This window comes from Paroedura picta, chromosome 11, assembly GCF_049243985.1.
Source record: "Paroedura picta isolate Pp20150507F chromosome 11, Ppicta_v3.0, whole genome shotgun sequence".
Taxonomy (NCBI): Eukaryota; Metazoa; Chordata; class Lepidosauria; order Squamata; family Gekkonidae; genus Paroedura; species Paroedura picta.
Window position 1 is genome coordinate 992,720 of NC_135379.1, and position 9,665 is coordinate 1,002,384.

At 54.3% G+C, this 9,665-nt stretch overlaps 1 protein-coding gene across 2 annotated transcripts in view; it reads left to right on the forward strand.

Annotated features, from left to right (window-relative positions):
- Positions 1-9,665, forward strand: part of SMARCC1 (SWI/SNF related BAF chromatin remodeling complex subunit C1) — a 67,837-nt gene that overhangs the window by 56,012 nt on the left and 2,160 nt on the right. The window contains exon 27 of one of the 2 annotated variants that reach the window (XM_077304326.1): positions 9,239-9,346. In XM_077304326.1, the coding sequence (XP_077160441.1) occupies positions 9,239-9,346 (108 nt within the window). Of the gene's footprint in view, positions 1-9,238; positions 9,413-9,665 lie in introns of both variants that reach the window. The other variant, XM_077304324.1, reaches the window with a different exon arrangement.

Consider the following 9,665-nt stretch of genomic DNA (forward strand, 5'->3'; position numbering starts at 1 on the left):
GGCACCCTGTGCAAAGTATGAATGGAGTGTAGTGGTTGATAATCCAGATCACTTGGGGAGGGGGGACTGCAAGGCCAGGAGGGAAGGGCTGAGCTGGGGAGATTTGCACAGTGTGTGCGTGGCCATGGAAATGCTTCTTTCAGAGGGTAGCCTTATTAGGTTGCAGTAGAGCGGCTCACAGCAAGTCCACAAGCAGCGTAGATACCAACAAGTTTTTTGAGGCAGAAGCTTCCAAGAGTTAAAGTTCCCAGCTCCTCCTGGGGGGGGGGGGAGTTATACCCCGCTTTTCACAACCCACTGGAGCCCCGAGGCAGCCTACAAACACCTTTCCCTTCCTCTCCCCACAACAGGACACCTTGTGAGGTAAGTGGGGTGGAGAGTGAGAGAACTGCTCTGCATGAACAGCTCCAAGAGAACTGTGACTAGTCGAAGGTCGTGTAGTGGGCTGCTTGTGGAGGAGGAGGGGGAACTTGAACCTCCAGATTAGAGGCTGCTGCTCTTTACCACCACACCGGTCCATAGTCCCTGGACATCTGGAGGGCCAGTTTGACTACCCCTGGCCTTGACTCTTGAAAACAGATGCCCTGAAAATCTTGTTGGTCTGAAGGTGCTGCTGGTCTTGGCTCTAACATGGAGATGTTGCCTCTTGGTCACTCATGCTGTTTATGTAAAAATGGGGAAAGGACTGCGTGTGATGTTGACTGCTGTGTCAGGGAGAGGGAAGGTAGCTGGGGGCTGCCTTGCCAGGGCTGGGCCTCCATTCAGAGGTCAGCCCTACTTCCAGAAGTTTGAGGGCCAGCAACAGGGCATAGAGGCTGAGGCCTTCCCTGATGAAGTGAGTCCTGCTGGCTCAGAAACTTTGCTTTGCATGCTGAAGGTCCCAGGTTCAGTCCTCAGCAGCAGCTCCAGTAGATGAAGTGAAAGACCTCATCCAGAGACCCCGGAGAGGGGCCACCAGTCCCAGTAGACAAGACTGACCAGGGGGGGGTGAGTCTGGTTCGGCAGAAGGCAACTTCATGTATGTTCATGTGAGCCTGCCGTTGTCATCTTTCCACAGATCTGTCTGCTGGGGGCAGTGAAAAAGGAGATCTGAAGGGAAAGGGGCAGGGAGGGCACAGCCCCACTTGACCTGTGTGGCAGCCCTGCAGGAAAGGTTGCCTGGCCCTTCCCCAGCTTCCCAGCAGCCATGGTTCAGCTGACCTGGCTTGCCTCTTCATGACAAATGAAAAGCATCCCTGTTAATGCAGCTGAACATGAAGAGATGTGCGAAGCTGAGCATTGTTTAAGTGACTGGCTGGGCTGGGAAACCGCTCAGAATAAGGGGACCGGAGGGGCCCATAAAACATTCATTGGCCAAGGAGGCGAAGAAGAAGTGTCATGTTTTATGGCCGCCTTCAATCCAGCGCTCAGCCAGCAAAGAGGGTTGCAGGCTCCAAGCCCTTCCTCTCGTGCTGTTTTCTGGGAGCCCCGGGGACTGAGGCGGCAGCAAGACCAGGCCCGGGAGGAGCCCGCTGTCAGTCTTCCGGCCAAGCTGGTCAGGATCAGAGCAGAGGTTCGGCCTCTGGCTGTGGGGTGGGAGGCCGCATCCCTTCTCTTCCTCTGGCAGCCGAGCCCTTCTTCTGTGGGGCTGGAGGTGTGGTAGCCACTTCGGTCTTCCTGCAGTCCACGCGCTGAGCTTGCACGGATCCATTTGCATGCTGTGATATCTCCACCCGCCAAAGAGGGGCCGTTACTTGTCCCATCAGAAGGCTGCACGCACAAGCATGATGTGCTCTGTTAACCTCCTCCTGCGCCAGTGTCCTGATCCAATCTGGGCCCGGTGGCGCTCTTACAGGGAAGTCACTGGCGGCTGTAGTGTGCAGGCTTGTGACAATGGCCTGGTAGTTTGGTGCTCTGGGGCATGAGAGGGGCAGCCGCAGCAGAAGGCCCAGGAGCAGGCGGCGGCTGACTGGTGAGCGTAGCTCAGATGGGGCTCTGGAAGAGGGTGGAGAGCGGATCCTTCCGTCCTCAACGACATTGCAAGGGACCCTGGGATGCCCCTGGATGTGGGACCCAAAATGTCTTTGCCACGTACTCTGGGTAGCGTGTTTGGGTGGTGTTGCTTAACCCCCCCAGAACCCGCTGAAGGCTTGGCGGGAAGGGCCCTGCCCTGCCCCAGAATTACCAGCAGGGTTGTCAGTTCTCCTGCAGCAGATGCCAAGAGGCCGCTTGACAGCGGTGAGCTCTGCAGGTTTTCCTGTCACCTGAAACCGTGAGCCAGTCTCAGCCCAGGATCCCTCCTGGCCGGGATGTTTTATTCAAGGGGCGGGAATATTTGAAGGGAGCCAAAGCCCTCTTGGCGCATCACTTTGCCTGCTCGGTGTAGCCCCCTCTTTGCCATTGCAGAAAGCACCCCCTGCCACAGGCGGTATAGAGGAGGCAGCTCCAGAGGCGGTTGGCCTTTCTGGTCTAGTATTTATAGTTGGGGGGGGGGGTTGGCCTTTCTTTAAACTCCCCATTTCCCTGCAGGAGGGTCCCTTGGGGAAGGGCATTCGCTCCCTGCTTCAGCAGATGGGAACACACAAAGCTGCTTTCTATTGACGCAGTCCGCCGGGGTTGGTTGCCTGTTCAGCCCAGGCTCTCAGGGTGAGGCCTTTCTCATCCCCTCTGAGCAGATTCTGTTAACTGGAGGTGCTGCTGGGACTTGAACCCAGGGCTGCCTGCCTGCCTGCCAAGCCGTGGTGCTGCCCCTGAGCCACACCAGTAGAGCAGAGAATGGTGATGCTGGGAAAGCCTTTGGACTCGGGGAGGTGTGCACACATAGGCCTGCTTCTTTCCACTTGGCCACAGGACTGTAGGTCGGGGGGCTCTGAAGCCCGTGAGTCCCTCAACCCCCACCTTCTCAGTCTGCAAGGCAGAAAGGCCCAGAGGAAATGCCCCCCCCCCCGGTGCCTTGAGTGAGCGCTCAAGAAAAGCCCAGCACAAATTCTTCCCTCCATGCTCCACCCAGCACTGGCCATAGTAGTTTCCCAGTGCAGGACCCAAGCTGGGCATCCCCAGGCTGGACCGGTGGGCCCCAGGACCCCTGCCGATGCCTTTTCTGGCCTCCACCACGTGCTTTGAGGAAGGGGTGGGGCAGGCAGGGCTTTTGCCCGGTAAAGCTTCTGACTGGCTGTGCTGATTGCTTTGCCGTGACCCGGCATCACCACCCCCCCCCCTTCCCACATAGGTCTTGTGGCTGGCTCCACCATGCCAGGTCCAGAGTTCTAGAGTTGCCTGCCAGTTCAGAACGGAGGAATCTTAAACCTTCCTCTTGACCACCTGCAAGGCACGCCATGGTTGTTAGCCAAGGGAAGAGTCGCCAAACGTGTTGGGGCTGCCCCTGAAGCCATGTTGAAGCCCACAGGGTGGGCCACGCGGTGTGCCTTTGGGGGCTGAGCAGAGAGAGTGACAGGCACCGCTGGGTGTTGCCCGCAGACTGCTGCTTGCACCTCTTCTCTATCTTCTCTGCCATGAAACATCTACCCGCTTGCCTTGAAGCTCTCCTCTCCTTTATGTAGGTCACGTTTCACCATTTGTTTCCTGCTCTTCGCTTCTGAGAGTTTCAGGCTGTATTTTTCTCTTCCTCCCTGCAAGCTCCCTTTTTTGTTTTGTTCTGCTCTGTCCAAATGCTTAATCCAGGTTTGAGGTGGGTTTTTTGTTTGTTTGCTTGTTTTCCCCTTCGCTGGCTGGGCTCTCCTGTGTTATTTGTCAGCTTGAAAGCTGCCTGTGATAGGCTGGCAAAGTCACTCGCAAGCATCTCTGGCCCTAACAGATAATCTTGTCTCTGCTGCAGAAAAGAAACCGGCTCCAGAGGAAATATTGGGGGGAGGCATTATCTGGGTTCAGGGATGCAGAGGTGGGACTTGGCAAGTGGGGAGGAGCACCAGGTTGCCAGGGGAAGAAAAGAACAGAGATTTTTCCTGGCCTTCGGTCAGTCTGGGGCAGGGCTCCTTTCCCAGGCCTTTTGGGGAGAGGGCGGAATAACAACGGTGCCGTTTGTCTGGCGTTTTCAAGGCACACATTTGCGGAATCCTTCCAACCGCCTGTAGAGAGTCCTTGGCTACCACTAGGATGCTGGGTGCCCGGGGGGGGGGGGTGTAGTAAGGTGGGGACCTGGATGGAGATCAAGCAAGCTTCCTTGGGGCCAGGGATCACCAGGCAGCGGGACGTAGCAGGGCATAGGGCTCTTTGAGGGATGTAGGCAGAAAGGCATTTCCCCCCCCCCCCAGTGGAGAACTCAAGTGCTGCCCCCCTTCCATGCAAGTCTGCCTGACTGTGCCTGTCCCATTTGCATGGCTTTGTCAGCTTTGGAGAACCTGCTGTGCTATTCTCTCCCCCCCCCCCCCCCGCTTGGGAGTTCTTCCTGCTCCGGGCAAGTGGACACCCAACTCTCAGAAGCAGCACAATCTCTCTTTTCTCAAAAGGACACAGACACCTATATTTCTGGCTGTCGGAGTATTGATTGCGTTTAGAATGGTGTGGCAGGAAAACTAATAGGGTGAGGAGAGAAAGCCCAGCTTCATTTTTAACTGTTACAACTTCAGAGTCTGCATAGAATTTTTTTTTCATGGACTGACACTTGTCTCTGTTTCAGAGGCACTAATAAAAGCGGAATTAAATGCAGTTTGCCCCTGAAAACAGGAAAGTTGTGTTGGGGGGGGGGGGGTCTGTGTGGGAGTGTGTGCAGAAGTGCCGAATTATAAATTCTACCCTAAATACCTACATACATACAAATCTTTTAACAAATATTGAGAAACTTTTTATGGCCCCTCTCCAGGGAACCTGCCCAAGCCAGTTTGCAAAATAACACATAATAAACATGAAACATGAATATTGTTAATCAAACTCCAGAGTGTAAAAAACCCAACCAGTGCATAAGAGCAGGTAAAATTAAGCAACAATAACAGTACCAAAGTAACAGACCAAAACACACCATAAAATAGTGTTAAAAGCAGCTCAACCCTTTCAACCTCCCTAAGTGCAACAGAATGAACTAGAACACGCTCGTGTTGTCAGTCAGAAGGTAAAAGGTTAAATGCACTTCAAAGATGCCGTCAGCAGTGGGGTCAGCCCTCGGCATTCCCCCCCTAAAAGATGCCGCTGATTCCTTTGCTCAGGTATGTGTGAAACGCAATATCCCCAGAGTGAAAATGGTTGCTAATCTGAATTGTGTACATCTTGTTATGATTTGCCCAATGTGTATATTCCTATAAAAACTCACTTACAGGAACCCACAAGTATAAATATAATCAGATTTAACATTTGTATAACAATAATTACATAGAAAGGCATTGACCAAACCGAGTTTCATTGACTATAATTCCATTAATCTGTTCATTTGATATTTTAATGACGAGGCCTGCAGAGACCTCAGGCCCTGGAGAAGAGAAACCTCTCAACAAAAGAACCTTGTAGTTATGAACAATATGGCGAAAACTTAGAACAGCTCATGGAGTTTCTTTGCTTCGGTGTATTTTAAAAGCCACGGTTTGCAGCCTATGAATCTGAGGGATGGCTATTTATCCCATCACTGTCTCGCTTAGTGCTTCTGCACACCCACCTCACCTTCTCTTGCTTTCCAGTCTGGGGGTCTGTGGTGCCTCTCCCTCCCCCCTCCCCTGTGGCGGTGGGCTTTGCAAGCCCAATTCTCACGCAGGGGCCTGTCACCTGCCAAGCCAGACGATGGTGGCCCAGGCTAGCCTGACCAGCGTCACCCCTGGTTAGTGCCTGGATGGGGGACCACCAAAGCAGACCACGGTCGCTGGGCAGAGGCGGGCAAAGGCAAACCACCTTTGATCATCTCGTCTTCAACGCCTCAAGTCCAAATCAGTTTCGGCAGCTCAGTGGGTTTGGACCCATGTGGGTAGTTCCCCCAAAGCCCATCTTTGCTGAGTGAGTTTGCAGTCCTCCGCTCTCTCGCTGCCACGGCTGTCTCTCTCCATCTTGCATAGGAAATCTCTGGCTCAGTAGAAACATGAGATCTGACGGGGATGAGAGAAAACTGTTTCAGGACTGAGAAGGACATTTCCTTGCGAATTTCCTGGAGTGTGCTGGTTTCCAGAGATGACCTCTGAAGCGGGCTGCTGCTAATGGACTGCCAGGGAGAGGGAAAGCTGAGCTCCTCAGGGCAGAGTGACTCTTACAGTTGAAGGGTATTTGCAGCTGGGCAGGGCTCCATGGCAGAAGCAGGAGACCTCCCTCCCTCCCATTCCCACCCCCCTTTAAGATGGTTGCACTCCTTTGCAGAAGCTGCCAGGAGCTCCTCAGCTGCCTGGAGATTTCTGTGCCTTTTGCTGCTGCAGCTCCCCCAGCCAGTGAACTGTCTGGTTCATCCAGGCCTGCAGCCTTCTCACACCAGAGTCTGCGTCCAAGGCTCATGCTGAAGGTGCCCGCCTGCCTGCCTGCCTGCCTGCTTCTTTAGGATTTCCTTCCCTGGAAAGCAAAGATGCTCCTGGACGGGAGAAGGGAGACCGATGCTGTGCTGTTTTGTCCTGAAGGGAGAGCCAAGCTGCATGTTCACCCTCGTAACCGGCACAGGAGAGGGCCCAGGGAAGCCTGCAGGTGCTCCTTTCACTGGTCTGCCACCAACACAGGCGGCTCTGCAGAAGAAATACGGCGGAGCGCAGGCTGGCTCAGCTGCCATTCAGAGCTAGTCCCTCCCTCCCTTCAGTCTCTGCAACCAGGCTCCAGCAGCTACCAGGGGAAGCCTTTTCCCTTGTGTCTGAGGTTCCCTTGGTGCTTCAAGGGAACCTCCAAGTTCCGAGGCAGTCAGCCGCTGAGTGCCAGTGCCAGGAGAGGCAGCATCAGGGGGAGGCCTTGGCCTCTGGGAGAGACTGTTCCCTTAGTAACCCTCCTTCTTGCTTGTTTTTAATTGCTGGTTTTATGTCCGTTTGTGCATGCATGTGCATTGTTTTACTGTGAGGTTTTCAATGTCTTTTTAATTGTTCGCTGCCTTGAGGGCCCTAATTGGGTGGGAAGGGAGCGTGCAGCAAGTGAATACAGCAAAGTAGGCCCTGTCTGGAAGATCAGGAGATGGAAGCTCTTCCATGTCAGTGGAGCATCTTTCGGATATTGTCTTCCTTGCCTCATTTCTGCAAATCCTGGCCTCTGTGCCTTGAGTTCAGGCGGGCCGCTGCCAGCCTGTGTCCCCCCATCCTTCCTCCCCCGGGTGGTCCCTGCACAATTACTCCCTGGAGGTCATCAGGCAGCGAGACTGGCAGGAGCATGCCAGGAGGGGGGGTGTCTGTAGGCAGCCTTCTCTGACTCAGGGCCGCTTCTGCAATGCCTTTGTGAGGCAGCTGGGCCAGGGGACTTCCAAGTCTACTTGACAGCCAGCTCTCCTGAGCTGTAAGGATTCGGTTGTGGCCGGCAGCCTCCCTCCCCTTCTCCTGGTCAGAGACTCAGGCCCCAGGGGGATTGGCTTTCAGTAGCTTTTGGGTTGGTCTCTTGCTGCCCATTTCTCCTTTTGACTCGGAGGTGCAAAGAGCTTAGTTGTACTCCCTTTCGTGGCGGGTGGGGTGGGGAGTCCTTTTTTTGGAGGAAGCAGGCAGGGAAAATGCGGCTGGGCACTTTGCAGAGCTGCTCTCTCAGAGAGGGATGGAGATATCGTAGCTAAGCATTGGGGCCGTTCCCAAGGATGGCCTGGTCTGCATGCTCAGCTTTGCTCCCCCACCTCCCCATTGCAAAAATTCTCCCTGGATCCTTTCCTTAGGCCACATGGAGAGATTTTTAGGTTGTGCTTGTTGCCAAAAGCCCACTCTCTTTGTGGAAAAGAGAGAAAGGAGGGGTTTCTAGGGTTTCTGCATTGAAGGGCAAAGCCCAAAGCCCATGGCTTGCACTTGGAATAAATCATGCAAATTGGAGAGCTGAGCATTAATGCTGCGGACTGGCTGCGTCAATAGTAGCAACCATGGAGAAGAAGGAAGGCTGATTCCAAGGAGGCCACCGGGACGCGGGCCCTTCCCTCTCGACCCACAGGGACCCCAGGCCTTTGAGGTGGGAACCTGCAGCAGAAGGCCAGCATTTTCGGATAATGGCCTCCCTCCACAACTCTGACTTGTCCGGTAAAATTAATCCTGTTCGCCTTGAAGGGGCCACTAGACGTTTGCATCTTTCTCCCTTCTGGTCTGCAGAAGGGAACTCGTAAGCCCCCACGAACTTACTCCACGGAAGCAGAAGGGTGGGAGATGCAGAGCAGACACAAATAAGTGCTTAAAAAATAATTATTATGCTTTATTTTGTTCTGTCATTAGTATCGTGGAAATGCCACTTGATGTTGTTCATCTGAACTTCAGAAAAGCTTTTGACAAGGTTCCCCACGATACTTAGATGGGTTGACTTGGATTATACACAAATCCAGGTTTATACACCACCCTCCCAGTAAGCCAGCTCAGTGTGGTGTACAACAGTCACAAATCAATACAATAGATAATTAATTAAAATATATTTAATGACTTTTCAAGACCACAGTTTTGACTAGGATTTCTAGCACAGCAGGCCTCCTTCTGGTTGGGGGGCCCTTCTGCCTCCCCCTTATTATCTGTCCAGGAATGCCCAGTAGGTCATCTGTGTTCAGGGGGCTGCTGGGCATTCCGTCGATGGATGCAGGACATTGACAGGCTGCGCCCTCCCCCCACCCCACCAGGAGCATGAATTCGGTCAGAGAACAGTGTTGCATGACTGCCTGGATTCTGTTGGTGCCCCTCCATGCCTGGGAGCCAGCCATATACCACATCTGGCCACTGATGCCCTTGGCTCTTCCAGCAGGCAAGCTAGGCCTGGTGGTTTTCCGTGTGCTTGGTCTGGGTTTCCTGGCCTGTACTGCTGGGTGACATTAAGGCCACTGGGAAAAGTCCCGGTGTCCAAGAGGGTGCCTCCCTCCCCCCCCCCCCCAATGTCCCAGACGGAGCTGTCTGCTCAGGCTCCCCCACACTTCTCGGGTGGGTGGGTGGAAGACTTTTTTTTCCAGGGCTGTTTGTTTCTTCCCAGTGCTCGCCTGGATAGCACCACCTTACCAGTCTCCCCAGTGGGAGAAGAGCTCTCCTGGAAGGCCCTGCTGGCCTTTGGGAGGGAACCCCTTCCTTTCTGCCAGTGAAGAGAGCTAGATCTGCATCTCGGACCAGGCTGCCCAGCAGCAGAGCTTCCTGGAGGCTCCACTGGGACCGGATCTGTGGTCAGTCCTTCCCCCTTTGATGTCGTTTCCCTTTCTCTCCTGCAGGCCAGATCCTTGGGCCAGGCTCCATGGTCTCCGGGCAGCCCATGCCCGGCCGAATGATACAGGCCGGAGCAGCAAACAGCGGCAGCAGCAGCAGCACCCCCCAGCCTGGTACGGCGCCAGCAGCAGGGAATATTGCGGGGCCTCGGGGGGCCCTGGCATCTCCCAACGGCTTGTGTGAGTGGGCTTCACGAGTTCTGGAGGCTGCTGGGCATAGTGTTGGGGCAGCGCCTGGGAGTCTGACCGGGGTTTGAATCCCCCCTTCTACCGGGGAAACTCACTCACAGACTGTAATCACTGCCTTGCAGGTTTGTGAGAAAACAGGAGGGGAGAACAACGTTCCGTGTTTTTTTGAGTCGCAGGTGGGGAGAAAAGGGGGAAATGCATAAATGGAAATGAATGCAAACTTTCCCTCAGGGTTAACATAATT